The following is a 22392-nucleotide window of genomic DNA, read 5'->3' as shown; positions in this document are numbered from 1 at the left end:
TGTTCCCGTTCGCTCGTTGTCTTGAGCTATGCCTCCATCCTTGAGACTATGTATTATTGCTGACAAAAGTAATGCAAGCACTTGCGAAGTCATTTTCTGCTTCAGTAGAACGCTGTACCATACTGCTTGCTGTAATTTTTTAATTTCTGTCGTAATAGCGAAAATTGTCATTCGGCAGGCTGTTCATGAAAGTTTGTAACGTTTGTTCTTCTATAATTATCATAAGTATTAGATTACGGCTGTACAAGAAGCTACCTTTAAGCAGACCACCAAGCTTAATTAAATTAAAAGATAAACTATATTGTTATGAATTAACTTGGATCTTTTATACAACAGTTTTATTGCCTATTAAAAAAAATTTACAACGAATTGGATGTTCCTTCAACTTCCTACTCTACCTTCTATACATTTGCCGTAACTATTTAAAATTACATGTTTGAAATTAATGGAACATTAGAACGGAATTTAGAACAAAACTATAGAGGGAGCGACTAAACTAACCAAAATCTAACGCTTGTTCTCGCGAGAAGATCTATTAATGTATCGAGACCGAATGCTGATAATCTTGTCATAACCTTAAGTACTCGCTTAGCTAGTAACTCCTGTGTTATTAATGGTAAGTTGTACAGAGTATGTCATGCTTTCGTTGCGCGTTTGATATAACGACTACGAGTACTTTAGTGATTAATCAGTGGAATTAATCACTGCCCTACAAAGAACGCGATCGGAAATGAACTTCGGGAGCTATCGAATTCAAGGACAATTATAATACAAAAGGTGTCCGTAGTTGAACTGCACACGCATACGATAGGGTAGGGCGTATATGTAATGCCCATTGTCCAGTATGGGCAGTCGTATCGCATGTATGTATTGAACGATGAATTATGTATAAATCTAAATTCGTGGATTCTGTACGTTTGTGGTTAATATTATTTCGGCTGCCTCTTAGTCTATTGCACGTAATCCTGAAATTATTAGGAGCAATAGAAAGAAAAAAATGCATAAAAAAAGAAAAAAATGAATAAAAAAATGCATAAAAGAAAACAATGCATAATTAATCTCGGTTTTTAGTTAATAAATTATGTCGGCCGTGTTCTGCGTATTATAAAGCGAGTCGGAGCGATGCCATACATTTGTAAAGATCTGTTTATACTGCATCCACAGCATCTCTAGACTATGAAGTACCGAATAAAAGCAACATCTACACACGATTACGTCAGTTTCACAGAATAATAATGCTGTCTAGCCGTAAACAGCAATTAAGTAAATACTATAAATCACGCTCACAGACAGAACGGAACCAATTCCGGGTACGAGCAGAAGAAGCTCACTCACAGAAGTTAGTAACGAACGAAAATGGGTCAGAAATCAAAGTAATGTGACAGGGATTCAGTAACTGTATTGACTGTGCATAAACCGTCTTAAAAAACGCCTCTAACCTTGAATTTATTTAGTATATCAGAATACCGTTTGTATGGCCAAAGAATAAAATAAAACTTTAAATGACCGGAACCGAGTTCTTCTTTTAGATCAACTGAGATGCTGACTCACTGTCTCTTAAAACAAAAATGCGGAACTTAAAACCAGACGTTTCTCTAACATTTGCTGAATAAATTTAAACTGTACCGTCAAACTCTACAGACTGTACCTTCGGAAACTCACGGCGATGCAACCAAAAACATCGCGTCTTATTTATCATCATTAACACCGACGTAATTCAAACTACGAGTACAGATACGACATAATTATGTGTATCTAGACCATGCGTACTGACGGTACTGTAGTTAAAACTTCAACGTATTTTGCGTACGGAATCTTCAAACTTGCATGCGAATATAGGCGATACGGGAGTTTTTTTACGAAAATGTGTTGTCCAGTTCAAAATTCGACGAGCAATTTTTTCAGATGCGGCATACTGGACGACACCAACATGTTTTGCTGTAACTTAACAAGAGTCACACTTGTGACTCTTGTACAGTGTGTTTTTATTACGACGCTTTAAGTGCTTTACTAAACACTGGCAGTTTTAATCCAAGTTATACTCAAAGACATAAACCAATTAAATAATTATAAAACTGAACTACAGTCTGCCAAAAATTATCGTACACGATAACAGATTTTCTATATGTGTACTATTATATTTTATAAATTAGTAATATTTATGCCCAGTCGATCGGATATTCGCTGTAAGCCAATTTGAATCATTTGAATAAGTTATATTTTTATGGTGATTATAAAAATTGAGTTGTGTCGGCGGCGTAATCATATCAAAGTCCGACTAAAGCATGTCGACTGTATTTGACTTAAACAGCTTACTTATAACTGGAAAATATATAGTATTCGAGAAATATTTATTGTTTAATACTCGTACGTACGTTACGTACGTAGGTTAACATTTTTTTGTGTCTTACAACTTCAGTTTTTAATTTGGATAAGCCATTGCAGGTTTCGAATAAAAGTTAAACTTCTGCAACAATTACATATATTATAAATTGCCACGAACAGCCAAAGATTATATTATTAAGCCAGTATTAAGCCATCATTCTTTTCATTCAAAGATTCTTCCGTCTAGCTCAGGTCAAGGAAAAAATGGTGAAATTTGGCAGAGTGCAGGTGCATTGTCCTTTCACCTGCAGTACATTGTCTTGCAGCAAGCAACCAGGTATACGAGACCTGTTTAGACCTGTTTTGACCTGTTTTGATGTGGAACGACACATAAGACATTACCTAATTTCTAAATTAAAAATATTGTTGTTGTTTCAAACAGGAAAGATCTCCGGCCGCAGGCCTGATTGAATTAATAAACAAATATTCATTCCACCGAAGATACAGCACAATCGCAGCATGCGCCGTAAATGTTGATTAAAGTTTCATGGCAGAAAATGTCCAAATCGTTTCAAATCGTAAATTTACTGCTCGCACGTGTTTCTTTGTCTTTGTAATGTGTCAGTGGCTTCGTAAAGAAAAACTATTAATGAGCCATTTTCACTGACAGTACTAATAGTGAAATCTTCTGATAGGTTGACCAACCTTGACCGTGGTTAAGGTGTTTTGACTCTGGTACACGACCCACCCATCGCCGGCCGCCATTGGCCGATCCACCGGCTGGCTGCTGTATCAAAGGTCGTCCGTCATCATTTGTTGCAAAGATTACGGTATTTGCGTTTGAACAACCACCTGTGTATTGGCTCAAACGAGACGACTTCAAAGCAATTCAATAGGATCCTGATGATCTTGTCGTGTAAATCTTTATCACAAAAATCTTCGAACCGCATGATTTTTGTATCCTTTTAATGCATGTAATTGTTCGTGTTTGTGCACCGTCTGATCACACTAGCGCCGCAATGTTTTGAGTATCGTTTTTGCGAACCTTCTTGGGGACCCAAATCCAATTCGTCATGGACACTACGAAATCGTCAGTTGACTATTCCACTCCTCTTACATTTGGATTCGATGGACCTTCCGACAATGAAGTGTCCACGATGGTCGATCAGTATCTTGGGAACAAGGTTTGTGACACTCTGTAAAGGTCATCGTGCTTTTGTTAAGATCCCCTGTTCCCCACCGGAAAACTGTGCATTTGGCTGGTGAGAACGTCAGTCTTACTTACATGCACTGCGAGAGCATTCTGTTGAAATTCTTCAAGTTGATTGACCCGCAAAGAGTTCATTACTCGGTTCGTTGCATCACAGAGTGATGACTTTATTACACGGGTGCCAGAAGAAGACTGTCGAGTCTTCCGTTGCGGGTTGCTAATCGTAGCTGTTCCTGCTCGCAATTCGGCTAAATACAGGTAGATCATAATCATTCGTAAACTGCTACGGAATGATGAATCAGTTATGAGATAGTTTTGACTCAACGTTCCAGTGATTCCATTACCGTTTTTAATGCTCCGATCTCGCTAACTACCTGCAAGTTATAATGTTTAATTTTTTGACAGCTGTTCCGGTTGTTCAGTTTTTGATGATATACGGCTGATACATTTGGCCTAGAAAAAGTCAGTTTCAGGATTTAATAATGCTTCCGAACTTGAACTCATAATTCGCCGCGGGGCTTTCATGGAGTTCAAATTGCAGTCTCAGTTTCGTTTGGTTTTCAATCTCTCTACCGTGTAATAGTAATCATAATGTGTTTACAACTGATCCATTTAACACTGTGCAGAATGCAGTTGTTCTCACGGATGCGTTGAATTGCAAAAAAAGCGAACTGTTCCAATCTAACAAAACTGTAGTTTGGTCGAATATTCGGCTGATGAGTTTTCGGCTTGATTTTTGAGCTAATAAATAGTAACTCTTTTATCGAAAACCTGCGGTACCAATTGTGCAATTTGAATTTTCCAATTTTAATGATGCTTACATAATTATCTTTGGCCAGCACCCAAAAATTTAGCGATTGTGGTATCAGCTGTACAGGTGATTTCTTCGAAACGGCAAGATTAAACTCTGTTTTATCACATCGGTGAACGGAGTTTTTCCGGTCGAAGCTTCATAAGACAGAAGGTCTGTAATTTGGGATTTATTTTATAAATTCACAAGTCATGAAGTGTGAAACCGGCAGTGAACTGAGAAGAGTACGATGAACTTACCTCGGGGGCAAGTCGAGCAACTCGTGTGGAACTGTTGAGGACGTTGTACTTTTCCGTTTTGTCTGATGACGTAGAGAAAAACCGAGGTTTTGTTTTCACAAATGAGAGAAAGTTGTGCCATATGTAAGCAAGCCGATGCGTAGGAGAAATTTTCTAAGCTCGTTTAACTCCGTTAACCCTAGTAATACAGTTTCGATGAATTAATGTTAATAAATGTCGATCTGCATAGGGTAGAAGCTGAACGAAATTGCATGTTTTACACACGTACAAGACTGACAGGACAGGTTACAATGTTACATAGTTAATAATGTTTGTTAAATTTTGTTACTTTTGGTTTCGAAATCATGCTACAGTTTTAATTTGGGAGTAGTCCATTTAATAAAAACTTTTTTTCCAGTAAGGTATGTAACGAGAACGAGTGATTTGGCCTGGGACTAGTTAGCATTATAAGCAGTACGTGCTGCTGTTGACGCATAATGATAAGAAGTTCAGTCAATGAGATTTCAGCTAGCTCAACATAGACATATGGTTGTCCACCAATTACTAAAGCAAAATGATACGTCTTGAACTCATGCACAATCTATGATTTGCTCAAGAATTAACCGATCTAATTGATTTTCAATTGAACAACAGGTGGTCATCGGTGTCGCAGCTAAAATTTAGACCTGTTGCCTTCTTAAATGCCCATTTGTTACAGCTGATTAACTTTTACTGATCGCGACGCGGCGCTGCTGCTGTCTCTTCATAATTTTCCTCATGCCGGTATGTTGTAAGTCATCATAGCCTACCTCTCTGTTCTCTTTTGACAACTTTTGTCTGCATTTTATAAACTCTTTTCTCCAAAGGCGAAAGAGAGCAGGAAATTTAGTCTAAAATTGTAAAAGAATGGAGCCAGCCTCCAAAATTATTCGAGTTCCTTTATTCATTTGTAGTCGCCTTGGCGCTGCTCTAAAGACAGCAGCGAGCTGCTTTAACTTTTAATTTTCGTGATGGGGCCAATTAAGACGATTTCGAGAGCAATTATTTCACAGCCACTGGTGTGAAAATCGTGAGATAAGCCATGCCGTATTGTCGCATAAGCGCTATTTGTAGAGTTCTTGTCGTAAAAGGATTACTATGGTCCAACAAAGGTGACCTTTATCTCAGCTTAAAACGTCTCGCTAAAACTTAACATTGTTTCCCCAAGATAATAATAATTTTAACAAAACAGAAATCTTATGTGATTTTTTAATTTTTACTTGTTGTTTTCAGTCAGTTTTAGCCTGTAGGAACGTTCCTATCTGTAGTGTAATCAGACCGATACGACAATTATAATTTCATGCATGCGTCATTTGACGCTCTTTTTGTTTAAACAGTTAAGCTTATCAGGCTAACCCCAAAACCGCCCATTGGAGACTCAAGTTACAATTCTACCTATCACGTAATATACATACTTATCTTCCAATCAGCAATTGTGATAAGGTTGCCTCAACAATCATAACAGGAAACAAGACAAACATAGGTTTGTGGTTGTGTGTATCATGGTCACATGATGTTAACGAACAAAAAAGCAAACGTGGGTGTAAAATCATGTGGCACACCTGTATTGCACTACACACAACGTAAACCGGCAGCGTTTTATTAGCAGCAGACGTTCAGTTCATTTACGCTTTCGTAATACAAAGGACATTGGGCGGCGTGCGAACGCTAATCAAAATAATAAAAGTACTGTAATAACTGTAGAAGCGTTGATCGGAAATGCCAGCAGAGTACGAGTATAGAAAGTGAAACTTGCAAACATGCAGTTTCTTCCAGTTCTCAAGTGTTAGATAACTTGAAATGTATTTTCACGCTTAACGGTTAACATTCATAAAACGCAACCCATTAATATTATTTGCAGGGCTCTTTTTCCTTGGATGATGATTGGGCAGTCGTGGATAATGCTTTATTCATGATTTCTAACCCCGATTTCCAGGTACGCTAAAACAGAATAAAATAATATAATATAATATTGTTTACTAATATTTTTTGACTGCTGTAGTACTTACTTAAATGGAAATAATACAGCATGCATCGTTTTAACAGTGATGTACTTGCAGTACACATCTTACAGTTAATGACATACGGAACGCTTTTGAATCTTGTACTTGTAGTCTTTAATCGTTCGCAAATGAAATTTGGTAGCAATTACAGTTATGTATCTTTCTATTTACATTTTATAGTTTGCGGTTTTCCGCTCGATTCGTAATGCGGCATTTGTGCGAATCACTACTCGAAGTATGCCTTGTTTACAACAAAAATTAAATTCCACTTTTTGCCCTTAGGCTAAGATACTGGCAATCATGTCAAATATAATATGTCTTCCTCATTGCATTTCATAATCATGCAGATTGAAACATTGGTTTTTTCTTGTGCCATAGATGTCAATGCCCGGCACGATGACCGGTAGTAGCATGGAGAATAACTGTCACGGAATGCAACAGCAACAGCCGCCGTACAGTGGACCAGATAGTGCAAACATTCTCTCACAACTTCCGGTGGACACACAACAACGCAGCGCTAGCCAGCAACCGATATCCAATGCCAATGGCTACGATTATGTTGATCCTTCACAACAGTATTATACCGCTAACCCACAGATGCAATACATGGATCATCAGCATTTTCCCGTTGAACATTTTCAAATGTCAGCACAAAATCCCATGCAGAATATGAATTATTATAACCCATCGAATAATGTTCCTGATCCGTTTACTCATAACTCTCCCATGTACTATGTGGCTCAAAGTGTACAGAATATTCCTGGTCCAGAGCAGCAGCCGAGCGGCGGAAATCATTTGGTATTTAATTACGAAAATTATGCATCATTACCTGGCGCAGCATCGGCACGTCCTAATGTCGGCAACAATATGGCCCATGTGCCACCGTCGCGCAATCGTGCCAGTTCATCGGGAGGAAATTCTCCCAGTTCGCAGTCGCCAGTTAGTGAGGAGGAGTTCTCGGAACCAGCACCGGTAAGCAATTGCAAAAGTTAAAATCAAAGCCTTAGAATTTTTTTTAAAAATTAGGTTGGATGTTATTTCTAACGACTTTCTGTGAAAATTTCCACTTGCTACTGGAAAGGATTTTTGTGGCTGCCTGAATATATTTTTCTGATTTTTTATTAAAGATCAGTATATGAACTGAGGCTATAACTTTGTTATTTTTGTTAGCCGTACAGGCACGAAATTTTTATCTGTTTTTAGAAACCCTTGTCAAGGCGTCAATCCAAAGACACGGTAACTGCGAAAAAATCAAAACCTTCGAAGCCCAGACGCCGGAAGCGAGATCCCAATGAACCCACAAAGTAAGAAAACGTTTGCGTTCGCTTAAACACTTCTTACGTAGCACTACTATTTTCGCACAGTTTAGCGTATCATGTAAATGTAAAGGTCATACTCTGCAGACGCTCGTAATTCCATCGCCTGTCTGCATGTAAACTATAATTATCTGAATAGGTAAATCTTGTTATTGTTGTCGTACGATAATTTTACAATAATCATTTTTGCAGACCGGTATCTGCGTACGCCTTATTTTTCCGCGATAAACAAGCAACAATTAAAGGCTCCAAACCGGATGCTAGTTTTGGCGAAGTATCCAAGATTGTTGCTAGCTTATGGGACAGTTTGGACCCAGAAAAGAAATCGGTATGCACAGAGATGAGCAGCGTATCTGAATCTACAGATAATTTCTAATCTACGTCAAGCTTTAACATGATATTATTTGCTTAAAGGTCTATGGTTTAGTGATTTGATGAGTGATTTGATGAATATATAACATTACTTATCATGAGTTTTTGCAAATCATTGTTTAGATGTACAAGAAGCGGACGGAAGAGGCAAAGAAGGATTATTTGCAGCAGTTAGCCATTTATCGAGCATCTTTAATATCCTCCCCATCAGATACACCTTTATATATTCAGACCAATTATCCATCCCGAAGTTCGCCAATTCAGCTAGCATATATGGACTCTCGTCAAATGTATGGCAGCGGCAATAATTTAAATACGCCTTACCATGTAAAGTCACACCCAACACAGACAAATGAAAATCCTGAATGGAATCAACTACGACCTCTAAACAACGAGGTACGATAACTGACGATATTAATAATTATTTAATTACTTACTGAATTAGCACCAGTGTTACAGTGTATCAATTTTATTGCCTTTCTGACTTTCTCTAGTTGACAGTAATGCATGCAGTCGTTTTTCTCTAGTTGATAATAATGCATGCAATAGTTTATTTTGCAAAAGCCGGAAGCGGCATCAGATATGCTTTTGCTGTGGATCGATTTAATCCTGTTGCATTTACAGCTATGTTCCAAGCATATAACATTGTTTTCTTAATTAAATAGAATGGTCAAATTTATGGGCGTGTGTCGGACACTGAACTGATACACAAAAACGGCAACTATATTAGCCAGATGGCAACAGTTTGGGATCCTTCTATCATGGCGGATGACAACGGCATCGTAGCAATGCACTGCAAGTAAGTAAAACTTAAAACACTTAATTTGTGACACAAATTAATCCGGTTATTTTTGCCGTAACCGTACCGTACCCGTAGGAGCCGTAAGCGAAACCGTACGTAGCCGTACAAAACTTTAGTACTGTTTTCGGTCTCTAATTTGTGTTTTACAAAAAATTCTTGTCACACTACAAGTCCGTAGTATTTTATTCATTTCCTTTTTCAGGGATGGCATCTACCAGAATGATTGGGCTGGCCACCAGCAATCACCTAACAATAACCACACCAAGGTGGTAATATGAGGGTCGCTCAATGAATCACAAAATGCGACAAAATACCGGTTATCAGAGTCAAATACTTTCTTTGTACAAAACTAATATCTTTACTAGACGCAAATATAAAATTGTACAGTGCAGTAATAACTTTTGTGAGTACAAAAATATACAAAATGTTCACGTTGATTAATTTCTAGTTTTTCGTTATTTCACAATCGTTTTGTTTTTTACGATGGATCCTTTGTTGCCGCGTCGTTGTTGTTTTTATTCTTCTTTTTTCGTATCCGTGGGAATTTTTGCATATGAAACAATGTTAAACAGTATCGCTAAATTCACGAGCATAAAGGCCAAACTAGCTGCCCAAACCAGCAAGACAATATCGCGCTGCTGAAACTCCAGGAGATATGCCGATCCCAACCAAAAAAGCCATTGAAGAAAACCACGCCGATATCAGGTAGAGGATACGTTGTCGAGGGAGATTGATTCGCGGAATGGCCAGGGGCAGGAATGTGAGATACCACATAAAATACTGCAAACCCAACAAACTTTCGTATAACATAAATTAAACAAAAATCTGTAGGGCAATTCCTTAACACAAAATTAAAAATGCCGATCGAAACATTACAGGCGCCTTATGAATGCCTAAATTAAGAGGTATATACGGATCTCGAGAAATACTTCCATCACGTGATCATGTGACGACCGAGATTGTCTTTAGCTCACCTGAACAGTGCACACTTTATTCAGAATCACGAACACCGCCGTATTAACGAAGCAAACAAATGGCAGATCTCGGAAAAACCGAAACGAAAAATACACCCAGAGAATCGCTTGAGGAATAAAAGGAATTAAGTTAACGATCGGTTGGTTTCCTTTGGTTAAGCGCATGATGTAGAAATATGGTGAGAAATTATGCTGGATATCGCGGCGAGTCAAATGGTACAGGTAAGTTTCTTGTAGAAATTCCTGCCCGTAAACCAAGTAGAAAAACCCTGTCAGGGCAACAAATGCCACAACCGCTCCTGTTACAAACTGGACCTCTCTCGAGTTGGCCAAAATAAATCCATGACTCCATTCCGATTGTTCGAATTACTGCTGCACCAAAAGTACAGTGGCATTGCATAACAGACCGGATAAATCTTGAAGTGCACAGACAATCCGAAAATCACGCCGGACAGGAGAAACTGCAGTTTTTCGTGATAGTATAACGTCAAGAGGCATAACACGCTCATCACAGATTCCGCGTTTCCACGGGTGGATACATTAATCTCGACAGGATTGTACAAGGCCAGAAACATGCAGAGTTTCATCATGTCCCGGTCGAGCGGGATCTTCTGAAGGAGTTTATACGTGAGGTAAGCCGCAAGAATGTCCAGTCCGGCAAAGAGGACTTTCCCGAAGGACGGATGTATCCACATGTTAGGCAGCAGCATGTACGACAGGAGAGGTGTATACCGGTATCCATCCCGATTGTAAGGTGATTTTCCCTGTGCAAAACAACAATGCAACTGCGGTGTACAGTGTACAGTAGCAAACATACGTAAATGTGCTGGGAAATATTCAAGAACAATATAGTGAATAAATGTAGTGCGAGTACTGAAGTAAACGACATAACAAAAGCAAAGACACAACAAACTGGGCACGGTAAATAAACAACCATTTACGCAAGATGCTACTAGTAATTTGGCATCGCAACTCGCTACTATCCGCAGTCGCTATGGATAACAAACCACAAACTCAAAGATTTTCTAATTAATAACAATAATAATAATACCATAAATTCTGTACGCGCTTGAACTTTATTCCTGTGGGACTGTGGGTACTGGGTGTACGAAAGGTTAAACTTTACAGTTTTGTTCCAAAACAAAGCTCGTGTAAACCATGATTTAGCAATTTCGCAATGTATGCACACAAGGCCTTACTCTATAGTCTAGACTTTAGACAGGGCGGTATAACCACAATAATTCATAACTATGAGGAAACGTTTTTTAAACAATAACTATAAAGTTATTCAGCGAATCAGAACAAACTGAAATATAACCAAACAAGCTGCACAAAGGCCTGCTGCGAAGAGTGCGAACTGCGAGATTCAAACTTGTGTTACTTCGTTAACAGTTATGATACTTATATAGCAGGACCTGGATTTACTTAACTTGTGATTAGTTATAACTTATCGTCACAAAGTATGGCTTACCAAGCTAACCCACTCCGCAGCATCCGAAAACACACGATAATCAATATCCGTGTAATTTAAATCGAAATGTTGATCATGAAATTCTCCATAGATCACCAGGACCATACGAACCAGAAAAGCAATGGCAAAATGGTCGTAGAGGAAACTAAACTTGGTGTTAAATTTTTCAAACTCCGTAGGCATGGAGTACTTTGGCGCTGTCGCAGCCATCTCCATCTCTTGTCCAGTTGTAAAGAAAAGCTCTCGACACTCGACAGTGTGTACTGTCAGGGGAAAATGATACTCTAACACATATTGATATTACCAAGAATTCACTGCCAAGGTTTTTTTTTCACGGGCAACCTACAAATACGGGTACGCCGTGTAAGCAAGCATAGTAAATTAAAGAACAACGGAAATCCAAAACAAAAGTCAGAATTTACGGATTTTTTCAAACCGAAATGTGGTGGCGTGCCGGGCAGCCGGTGACAAACCTCCGGGGGTGTAAATCATAAATCATATGGAGTAAGCCAGTAAGGATAAATTAATAAACAGCAACTGGACACGCTACGGCGGCTACGCCATACATCTCCAGTTTTTTAACTTCGTGACTTCGCTGCAAGCCTGCAAGTTGGTGTTTTTAGCCTGTTTTATGAATTGTTTCTGAGTTTCTCACTAACAAGTAAAGTATTCTTTTATTTTATAGATTGTTTTACAACTTTTAACTTTTTTGTTCGAGAGTGGTATCATTCAGGAAAATTAATCGTTTAAAGTGCGCTCACTGTATGCTGAAGTACTCTGTATATGTAGAGAGGCTCAGAGGCACCTTCTGAATTACTCTGTTGTTTTAGCACCCCTAAAAGCTTAAATGGCGGGAAGTTCGCCAAATGGAGTCGTCCTTGCTACTGGGGGTTATGACCACACGATCCGTTTTTGGCATGCACACTCTGGAATCTGCTGTCGCACCGTGCAGCATCCGGACTCGCAGGTAAACGCACTGGCGCTGAGTTCCAGCAAAGATCTCTTGGCAGCAGCCGGATACCAGCACGTCAGATTATACGAAGTGAATTCCCCCAACACGCAACATGATCATTCCTACGAAGGCGTAAGCAAAAACGTGATTGCTGTCGGTTTCCAGTCGGATGGTCGATGGCTGTACAGTGCGGGAGAAGATGGAACAGCCAGAGTATGGGATCTGCGGACGAATAGCACCAGCTGCCAAAAACTCAACCAAGCCAATTGTCCCCTCAGTGCCGCTTGCTTGCACCCGAACCAGACCAACCTGCTTTTCTCCGACCAAAATGGAACGATATTCATATGGGATTTGAGGGCGGACAAGACGCAGAAACTCTATCCGGAAAAAGGCACCAATGTGGTGGCTCTCGATGTGGATCCGGAAGGCGTTTACTTGGCCTGTGTGACATCCAAAGGTACGTTGTACAGATACTTCTACGAGTTCTTTATTGTTGCAGTAGTGTCATTTTTATTTTATTATTTGTTAATTACAGTACGTGAATTTTATAGCGAATAGATTTGCAAGTGTGCTAGTAAAATCTCTTTTTAATAAAAGCAGCGAATAATTGTGCGATAATTGCGATTAGACATCGAGTTAGAATATTGCTGTGATATCGTCTCCCCGACGTGACGATTAAAGCAAAATATTTGTGCAAATCAGCAAATGCATTTCTTTTATTAAGTAAATGGTGTAAATTTTCTGGTTAGTTGTATAGTTAAAAATCACAAACGATTGTGACAAGGAGTTGTTGGGTTGTTGGAGTAGTCACAGTATAATTACTATTATGTACAAGTACGAGCACAGAAGTTGGTCAGTATGAATGTACAATAGAATTTTTTCGCTCACCAGTGAGACACCGTACCTATGAGTGGCCTACGTACTCTGTACATCACACACCAAATTTGACCAAAAGAAAATATAGTATTTACTTTCGTGGTTTTACTGTTTTTGTTTTGTTTCGTCGATTACATGGGATAGGAAATAGTGTAATTAAAGTATTCGATAGTTAACAATATCGAGTCCGAAGTTAGTAACCCAGTCAGAGAATTTCCGCGCTGATTAAATAATAAAGTACGTTATACAATTTTTGAAAAATTTGCATCTTTTAGGCTCACTCTATGTGTGGTCGATTTCCGGTTTGAAATCGGATCAAAATGACTTCAAAGCTACCGGAACGAATTCTTCTCCCATCACGGCTCATACATCATACGGGTTAAAGGTCCGCTTCAGTCCTGATTCCACATTATTAGTTACAGCGTCAGCGGATAAGACTGCCAAAATTTGGAAAACTTCAGATTTAAGTCAAGTGACATGCTTCAAAGATGAGCGGCAACGATGGGTGTGGGATGTTGCTTTTTCCTTAGATTCCGAATACGTTATTACCGCATCTTCCGATGGAGCTGCGCGGCTATGGTCAGTGAAAGACCAGACGATAAAGCGTGAATATACCGGGCATCAGAAAGCTTTGACGTCCATGGCATTCGCTGATTCTGCTGTTTAACCCGTTCCCGTCCATTCCTGTCAAATGGCAGGGCGGGGGACTCGTTTTCTACAAGAGCCCGTAACGCACATAGCTCATATTCTTTAGTTATATTTCACAATAGAGACATTAGGTGTCGTTTTTAAAAATCGGACTGTCCAACACAGTGTGGTCTGGGCATGCACCAAGTGACCAAAGGTGCCCAAAATCTGGAGTTTTGGGTTCGCGAAGGTCTTCGTTGCCCCTGCAGCCTCCCAGCACGAGATAATTCCAAAATAAATAATTCAAGCCAATCTAGCGGCCCTTATTGCAAAATCATTAGAAGACAAGAAAAATAACTGGACAGCGGACAAGCACGGTCATCCTAAAATTTCCTGCCACGTTTGACAGGGATGGGCATGGATCTACTTTATCAATAAAACTATAAATTCGATATAAAATCTCAAAGGCTTAGTGGAAAGCCACACAGGCAATCAAAAATTCGAGCAAAAAGAGTGTTACAAAGGTTGGTATTTTGGTGGTCATCGAAATGACCGGTGGTCACTAAGCTCGAAAATTTTCAAAAAACGCTTTTTTTGGGCGGAGAATTTGAAAAACAATTTACAAATAAAGTGCAAACAACATTAACTAACGCGAATTATGGACCTAAAAAGTGTTTCGGTTTGAAAATTCAGATTTATAGTATATTCGAGAAACGAATATGCTACGCAGTAAGCACTATGCCTAGAGTAGTCCAGGATTAGAAGAAATGATGAGATTTGAACTGATGTAAACGTAAATTCATGGAAGGTATTTCACCCAGCCATTTTTAAAATTGTACAGCACTTTGTACAAATTGTCCCTTACGAATAGGCGTCATTGAGTTACCAAGCTATAGCGGATAATAGCGGAAATGACCATGCGGGAATAGTTTTTCATTGCCGGTGCGGCATACGCCGTATACTCTAGGATGTAGGTGATGCGTTGCGGGTAGTGTCGCTGTGGTTACTGGCTTATGAACCGCTTAGTGATGGCTGAGACCGTTTGTAGAGTACCCTCTACAACCTCTATTCACTAAAAAGGTACCAAACGTCGGCTGAAAACAGTAAGCGGAAATAACGAAGATTGGTTACCATACAGTATAACGCGAACATCAGCGGCAAACACCGCATATGTACTGCCAGTACTGTACTGGTATGAGTGGCAAGAATGCAGTTGTTGTTTCTATCTAACTGAAAATCGTTTTCTATCGTTTTTTACTGAAAAGCGTGGACACTGTATCTGTTGTAACGCGTGGCGGCCGAAAAGTGCAGTTTTTTAACAATTTTTGTTATTACTGACCACTGGTCATCTCGATGACCACAACACTGTCTGGAATTGAAGAGCTTTTTGAGGCCTTTCGTTAAAGCGTTCCCCCGCCCCAGTGCTACCCTCCCATAACTATTTATAAATTTCGGCGTGCTACCTGCCAAATGGCAGGATGCCCATCCCTGTCAGTTTGGCAGGCTATCGCCCTGCTTGACCTATGGTCACAAAAATTCTCAAAAAATCAGTTTTTCTTGATTGAATTATTTGGTTCTGGAGTGCCAATTTTCAAGTTATTATTCGCACTCCTTTTGGTAGCTGACTTTGGTGGGTTAACTACAGCTCAACGTAACCAGGGAATGTTTTAAATTATTGTACTGTAGCTTACGATGCCAATTTACCGGTCTTATGTGGCTAGTGGCTGCTTTTTTTATATCTTTGACGGTGTTCTGTAGATGAAATCCTGTATTGCAACTAACGAATTTTATAAAAAATTCTAAATGACAGCTAATGCTGCAGATATTATTTTCTTGCACAGCAGTCCTGCGTTTCTGTGATTGCGCTTCCATTTCAGTAAATTCTAAACCTGCAGTCCCGTCCGTCAAACCTATCGGCTACTTGTACAAAAGTAACAAAACACATGCAAGAAAGTATCGAAACTACCCGCGCATTTAAATTTACAAGTGAATGCAAAAAGCCAGACTACTCGTACAGGTGATGCCGTCGCCGGTTGTATTTGTTCATTAGTATTTAGTACCACTGGGCTGAAAAATACTTTTCAGTTTTCCGCAATGTTTTACTTACTACTGTATAGAGCATTGTCTGTACTGGATACACTAGAATCTGCTACAAAACACCGGCTTCCCTCGCTTAATTGTAGCCTTTGTAAGCTGTTGGCGCAAGGCATTTAGAAACACAGTAGTAGACCCCGCGCAAACTGCGCGGAATAAATCCACGTTGGAATACTTACTACAAAAAATATAAACCCATTACCGCAAAATTAATGTGTTTCAAAAACATTAAGCTTAAAATAATTTAATTTGACTGGCAAATACTGTAATGACCAAAATACATTTAATCCACGGCCCACGCTTCGTTTTTCACCGCACTGACGATAACTACTCCCGAGCTATCCGTAAGTTCACAATTGTGTGAACATTTAAGCATTCCCGGTCCGCTTGCAGGAAATTTCAAATTACCTGGGACACGAAAAATATAAAATTTTTTTTCTCGGAAACGTTCTGTTTTTTTGTGCAGTTGTCAAACAGATTTCTTCAATTTTACCTGACCAGCCACCAAGCAAATTCCGCTCAAGTTTATCCCCAAAATTATATGTTCGCCCCATTCTGCGATTTTTTAATATTCTCTCGTCCCGCTGAAAGCAACCAACTGATTCGCCACCGTATTGTCCGTGCCGCCACTTCCAGGTTGCAGTACTTACGTCCCAGTTAATAATCATGATGGCTTCCGCCTTCAGCCATAACTATTGTCTGCAATGCGTGGTCGCTATTACTTTGATAGTTTATAGTTTATACGCAACATTAAAATTACTTATTTAAAATTTTATTGCAATTGTTGTGACATACGCTAGTTAATCCAAGGCCCCAAACAGTGTAAGGAATCTCGTTGACTTTTATACAGTGTAAATTCAATGCACAGTCATTTTATAACCAAGCGTCACGTACAATGCTTTTCTAAAAGTAAATAATAAGTTCTGTAACATTCGAAAAATTTGCTCCCAGAAAGGGCAGATGAGATTCGGCAACAAAGACTATCGCACCCGCAAGTGGTAGCACTAAATTTAAAACTGATTAAACCGCTTCGGCAGGCAGCTACTTTATCTGCAGACCTTGCGGCTTCCAGCCCCCGCTTCCCCACAGTGAATGTGAGTCCTTTCAACCTTTCATTTTCTTCCTCGAAACTGACTTTCGATGAGAAATTATTAAGCTCGAAGCTCCCAAATGACATACGCAAAGGTTTGAATTTAATTCCGTACGTGTAATGTTTAGCGGAATTGTCAGAATTGCGTTTCTGGCTGTCATTCTGTTGGAGACAGTGGTGGTGTGGGCGGGTTTGCAGTGGTGGGTTCTTTACTTTTCCCATAGACTTCGTATGTTAAGCTTTTTTAAAATTTTCTCTCAAGTCTCAAATAGTTTAGAAAAACCAACCCGTTTCTGCAAATCTATGATCGCAGCGCTATCAAATGATCTATAGACACCAAAGTTTGGTTCAGTGTGTCGTTTGCAAAAGGGAGATACGAATGGAATTTTGCTAAGGCTTACGCTATTAATATCGAGAAAGATGGCGTAATGACGAAGAAAATGCATATGTTGCAAAATGTTGGGATTAATTATTGCTCATTACGTGATCAATATCATCAAATAGTACAAACACCTTATCAAAATCTTTCGTTTTCAAGTGATTGCAATCTTTTGTCAAGTTTTGTGCGAAAAAAAATCGATACTGACGGTGAGTCCAAGGTGCGCCTCAACAACCAGACTCAGCCTCTCAGGATGTGGGTTCGCTTCAAGCCGTCTCTCTGGACTCTGTAGTAACGCAGATGACGGCATAACTAATCTGACGGATGTGATGATCCGCTTCAGTCTTGCAGCCATGATGCAATGCGCCAAAAAGTTCGTTTGATTCGTGGAATATATAGGCTAATATAGCCCTAATTTTCGTCAGACCAAGTCCGACATCTTGTTCTTGCTGGCCACAGTTGCGCTTGTCAGTTTTGAGTTTTTTACGAAGTACTTTACTTTTAATCCAGAAATTTAAATCCGTGAACCTTTCGCGAATTAATTTTACGCATTTACTGTCCACAGTTGTTATACAGTATATACTATATAGCATTAAACAGTCCTTGCGCCTTACTCGCTCCTGTTTTCTCGAATCCGATTGTCGAAACTCAAAAGACAGATTCGTGAAAGTTCGAAAATGGATCAGAAGGTCACACTGGAAAGCAAGGATGAGAACACTATCGAAGTGGAGCTCAATGCCGTCAAACATTCCAAGCTCATCAAGGAGATGTTGATTAACTTAGGACAGTGGCCGAACGCCGATGGTACGCCGAGTAAGCCCATTAAAGACGGCGATGAAGCGATTCCCCTGGCTGAAGTGAAGTTCGCCGTGCTGGAGAAGATCGTCGAGTGGCTGAACCAGTACAAGGACCAGCCGGAACTGGCCGAGGACGAAGAATCCGTTATTCTGCGCAAACTGGACGACGTGGCTGATTGGGATAAAGAATGGCTGGGAAAGATGCGTCGCGGTCAGATTTACGAGCTGGTAATGGGTGCCAACTACATGAACATTCGCGGTCTGGTGGAAGCCTGCTGCAAGACCATCGCGTCCTGGCTGAAGAACAAGACTCCGGAGCAGATCCGTGCGGAATTCGGCATCAAGAACGATTTTACGCCGGAGGAGGAGGAAAAGATTCGCCGTGAGACGGAATGGTGTGAGCCGGATCGCGATCTGGTTTGAGGAAATGAATCTCAGCCAGGAATATTCCTTTCGTGTTTTTATGATGTCATCCATGGTACTGTTATGGTATACCTGGGTTTTTCTCTTTTCAGTTTTTTTACGTGATGAGAATAAAGTTGTTTTGTTAGAGGCCGTGTGGTTAAGGTGTTGATCTGTATATTGGAAATGTTTTGGCATGGTAGTCTTCTGTTTTCAGGTGTCATGTGCTTTTTTTCGTTGAGCATGATGCATCCGTTTATCATCTCTTTGATCTTTAATTTTCTCGAACTCATTCGAATCAGTTTAGCAGCACAGTTTGCGAGTACAGTAGTAATTAAACTCTTCAGATGTGATGCGACGTGGAACTGATTGTCTCCTCATCAAATAAGAAAGTACGAGAATATGTGTCACTTTATGCAGTCTCATAGTCATAGTTCTTGACTTGGAGTCATATTTTCTAAGTAAGTTCTAGTCATATTTTCTATGTACGAGTACACATAATCCCAAACCAAAGTTTTGGGATCATGGAGGAGGAAATTAATTAAATTAGCGATTTATATTCACTGGACACGGATGCCGTACTTACTGATAATGACCCAGTTTGATTTATACTTTTACTTTACATCCTGTTTGTGAACTTGCGACATAGAACAAAGTAATTACTGAAACTGAACCAGGAAAACTGGGTAAGTTTATCCGCTTTGGTATAAGACGTATGAGTTTTGACGTTGCCCTGAAGTAGAACATCTTCCCGGAAATTCCTATGTAGCGCTTTTATTAAAGAAATAACCTTTCCAGGTAACGAAGAACGAAATAAACAAGTGCAGAGAAATGACAACTTCCAAAATCAATTACGAAAATAACCACTAAGCGTTAATACCAATTTTTTAAGCGCCACACGATCATCAAAATGATCTGCAAGCATGGAAATATTTTCGCTAAAGGTTACAAGGACTGGAAAACGAGAAAAACGAAACGCCATGCTGCCCAAATCGAGAATATCTTTCAAGGCGATGCAACTTCTGGCGCGTATTGTCGGCATGCTCTTTCGAGCTCTCTTGTCTGCAATTAACAAGATATGAGTAACCAGTAACAACTTCAAAGATAAATAAAGAACTTCACACTTATATGCCTACTTTTACGTTGAACAACTGCGTCAACTGATGATTGGGATGAGAATCTTGTAACTGGTTGATGTAGCGATTAATTACATCATCTTGTTTTGCCGTATGTCCACCGCAAACTATTAAATTCGCCAGAATTGATGGATTATTTGGATCCTGAAATTTGAATTACACATCTCACTCGCAGCAGTTCGTTTTCAAAATTCAAATATTACGAGCAAAACAAAACAGAAAGAAAACTCAAGTAAAGCTGACATCCACTGTTATAATTACAAAATCTCACTTTCTGCAATGCTTCCTGTAAATAACCTTCCGCTTCCTCCCATCGTCCCATGCAAAGTAGTGCGGTAACCATCCCGTTCAAGCAGATTGTGGACGCAGAATATTTATCAGATAAGTCTTTGAAAATATGGTATGCTTCTTGAATATGTTCACCATTCTGAAACATTTAGCGAAATAAAAACTCCGATAGAAAACGATAAAATTTCCTAATGTCATTCTGCAGTACCATTTGGAGATTAACAGTAGCTTCGGCAATCTGGGTAAGAGTCGCATCTTCTTCAAACTCCTGCATCCGCTTCACGGTTTTTCTGTGAAAAAAATTATTTGACAAAAATAATAAAAAAATCAACAGTTCGAAATACTTCGCGGCATCCGGTCTTTCCATTTTGCAGTAGATGAAAACTGTGTGCGCAAGGCTGCAAAGTGGAAGTCAATAGTTTAGATCTCAGACTTGTAGGACTGTAATCCACTACATTTCACTGAGTACTAAAACAAACATTACCAAGAAACGTGTCTCGGCAACTTTAGTCAAAAGTCAAAACCCATAATACTGTAATGGCAGCGATTATTTAGTTACTGCAGTTTACCAAAAGCCCTGTGACAATGCTTCGTACTAAGTCTTGTTCAAAATGCCGAACAGAAGCAAGTAAGCAGATCATAATTCCAAATCTAGCAAGACAAGACAATAATTATTTTTCTAGAAGGCAGATAATAACTTACCATTCTAAATGGTCAGATTGATGCAGTATCCTCAAAGCAGCTTCATAATTCTAGCAAAACAAAAATAATTTTTCAATACAGTATTTTCGGAGCAACATGTACAGCGTTACGAAAGCCAAGGTTTAAAGTTACTTATGTTAAATACTGTTTTTGATAAGCACATTACACTTCAAAAATCAGCCAAAGGACTGCCTTTAGCCAATACTACTGTAAAAGTTATTTTGAAAAACTGCAATCAACTGTCATGACTAGATTTGCAGATAACAATCTCATAATGACGCACAAAAACAAGAAAAAACGGAACAAACATGAAGGAAAACGTACCGCAGATATATTAACTTCTTAACTGAGCACTCAAAACTTCTTTTGTTTAAACATTTACCAAAATTTACATAACGATGCAAGTATATAAATCTATCCACAGTTTCCAGGATATAAGTTTTTCGTACCTCTTCCAACCCATAAATACATGCCGCAACGATAAACATTGCATAATTGGTGCTGGCAACTCCACCGGACGCGAGTTTTTCGTCCAACTTCTTTACGACAGTGGCTCTACAAAGATTTATGTTTCGCAAGCATTCACAAGCCGATAGCGCACTAACATCATTAATCATTAATTATATATACCTTTTGGATTCATCAATTTGGCTAGCCTGGCAAATCTGCATATACTCCGCAAGCAAACAAACAGCTTTCAGTTCTTCACTCGGAGTATTCCGGAGCTCATCCAGCACCAGCTTAAACTTCTCCAGCGCAATGTATGCACGATACATGAAAATATCGCGCTCTAGTTTCAATTCAGCCGCTGAAACCTACGTTCAAGAATTTGACATTGTGTTAAGTCGCAATGACACAAAATCACAAAGTACAGCAAAAGAAAGCAGACCATCTTTTAAGTTTTATGACTTTGCAAAAATACAGCGATTAGCAATGCAAAACGGGGTAGCGATTTAACACAGACTACAAAGTTCAATAATGGCCCTTGTAGTAGTTGTCTTACCTTAGTTTTCATTGCCTCATTAATGCATTTCTGATATTCTCCCAGATAGTATGAATTACGCATGTCAAATAAAGGGTCTGCGGGAGGTTCGCGTTGAGCCATGTCGGACAAACTGAGTCCTTTCAGTAATTACTGTATGTTCGCGATCACCAGCTACGATCTTGAATCTTCAGGCAGTGGCACACCACTGAGACAAGTGGATGTCAGAACTAAAATTCCGAGTACTTCTATGATGAACAAAAGCAAAAACAAACACTCCCAGTCAGATTTGAAAAAAGAAAAATCAAAACTTGACAAAATTATGGTAACTGTAAATTCTGGACACGTGGACTTCTAATAAACGCAACGCGAATAAAGTAGCCGCCTTGACAGCGGTATTTCATCGAGACAACTTTTGACTAAGCGCTAACTGAACCAGCTGGCAGCCACTTGTGATACAAAGGTCTTAAAAATTAAGTACCTATTAAATTATCCGCCATTCATTACCCACAATACGCACCTGCGT

The 22392-nt window shown here is 39.4% G+C and overlaps 5 protein-coding genes across 9 annotated transcripts; 3 read left to right on the top strand and 2 right to left on the bottom strand.

The window, feature by feature from the left end:
* The first annotated feature begins 3160 nt into the window (after positions 1–3160).
* On the top strand, positions 3161–9706 carry LOC129594143 (uncharacterized). Of its 3 annotated transcripts, none has more exons than XM_055490731.1 (8): positions 3161–3509; positions 6465–6539; positions 6985–7578; positions 7810–7910; positions 8115–8250; positions 8418–8690; positions 8960–9093; positions 9299–9706. In XM_055490731.1, exons 1-8 carry the CDS (start codon positions 3399–3401, stop codon positions 9372–9374), a joined length of 1500 nt encoding a protein of 499 aa, XP_055346706.1. In that variant the 5' UTR covers positions 3161–3398; the 3' UTR covers positions 9375–9706. The 3 variants fall into 3 exon arrangements, with proteins under 3 accessions (XP_055346706.1, XP_055346713.1, XP_055346723.1); XM_055490738.1 differs by lacking the exon at positions 3161–3509 and adding an exon at positions 5154–5347; XM_055490748.1 differs by lacking the exon at positions 3161–3509 and adding an exon at positions 5154–5354.
* LOC129594163 (GPI mannosyltransferase 1-like) lies at positions 9273–11959 on the bottom strand. The gene is given in 5 exon segments (XM_055490760.1): positions 9273–9770; positions 9772–9876; positions 10071–10414; positions 10417–10834; positions 11542–11959. Coding segments are annotated over 5 exon segments (1242 nt in total). The 5' UTR covers positions 11758–11959; the 3' UTR covers positions 9273–9611.
* Positions 11960–12131: 172 nt separating this feature from the next.
* Positions 12132–15856, top strand: LOC129594173 (target of rapamycin complex subunit LST8-like). 3 transcript variants are annotated; one of them, XM_055490789.1, is made up of 3 exons: positions 12132–12202; positions 12372–12950; positions 13645–15856. In XM_055490789.1, exons 2-3 carry the CDS (start codon positions 12389–12391, stop codon positions 14034–14036), a joined length of 954 nt encoding a protein of 317 aa, XP_055346764.1. In that variant the 5' UTR covers positions 12132–12202; positions 12372–12388; the 3' UTR covers positions 14037–15856. The 3 variants fall into 3 exon arrangements, with proteins under 3 accessions (XP_055346764.1, XP_055346746.1, XP_055346755.1); XM_055490771.1 differs by having other exon boundaries at positions 12164–12303; XM_055490780.1 differs by having other exon boundaries at positions 12167–12292.
* A 1823-nt stretch (positions 15857–17679) lies between these two features.
* Positions 17680–19111, top strand: LOC129595482 (S-phase kinase-associated protein 1-like). The gene has a single exon (XM_055492509.1). It carries the CDS (start codon positions 18237–18239, stop codon positions 18777–18779), a length of 543 nt encoding a protein of 180 aa, XP_055348484.1. The 5' UTR covers positions 17680–18236; the 3' UTR covers positions 18780–19111.
* Positions 19112–19524: 413 nt separating this feature from the next.
* LOC129595510 (coatomer subunit epsilon-like) lies at positions 19525–22199 on the bottom strand. Its single transcript, XM_055492554.1, has 9 exons — positions 21888–22199; positions 21515–21699; positions 21334–21439; positions 20885–20934; positions 20527–20580; positions 20391–20472; positions 20166–20321; positions 19895–20038; positions 19525–19820 (listed from the first exon to the last, which is right to left on the bottom strand). Exons 1-9 carry the CDS (start codon positions 21987–21989, stop codon positions 19764–19766), a joined length of 936 nt encoding a protein of 311 aa, XP_055348529.1. The 5' UTR covers positions 21990–22199; the 3' UTR covers positions 19525–19763.
* Positions 22200–22392: the final 193 nt, after the last annotated feature.

This window comes from Paramacrobiotus metropolitanus, unplaced genomic scaffold, assembly GCF_019649055.1.
Source record: "Paramacrobiotus metropolitanus isolate TYO unplaced genomic scaffold, Prichtersi_v1.0 Parri_scaffold0000003, whole genome shotgun sequence".
Classification (NCBI taxonomy): Eukaryota; Metazoa; Tardigrada; class Eutardigrada; order Parachela; family Macrobiotidae; genus Paramacrobiotus; species Paramacrobiotus metropolitanus.
The sequence above is the reverse complement of the archived record's forward strand: the minus strand, read 5'-3'. Positions and strand labels throughout refer to the sequence as shown.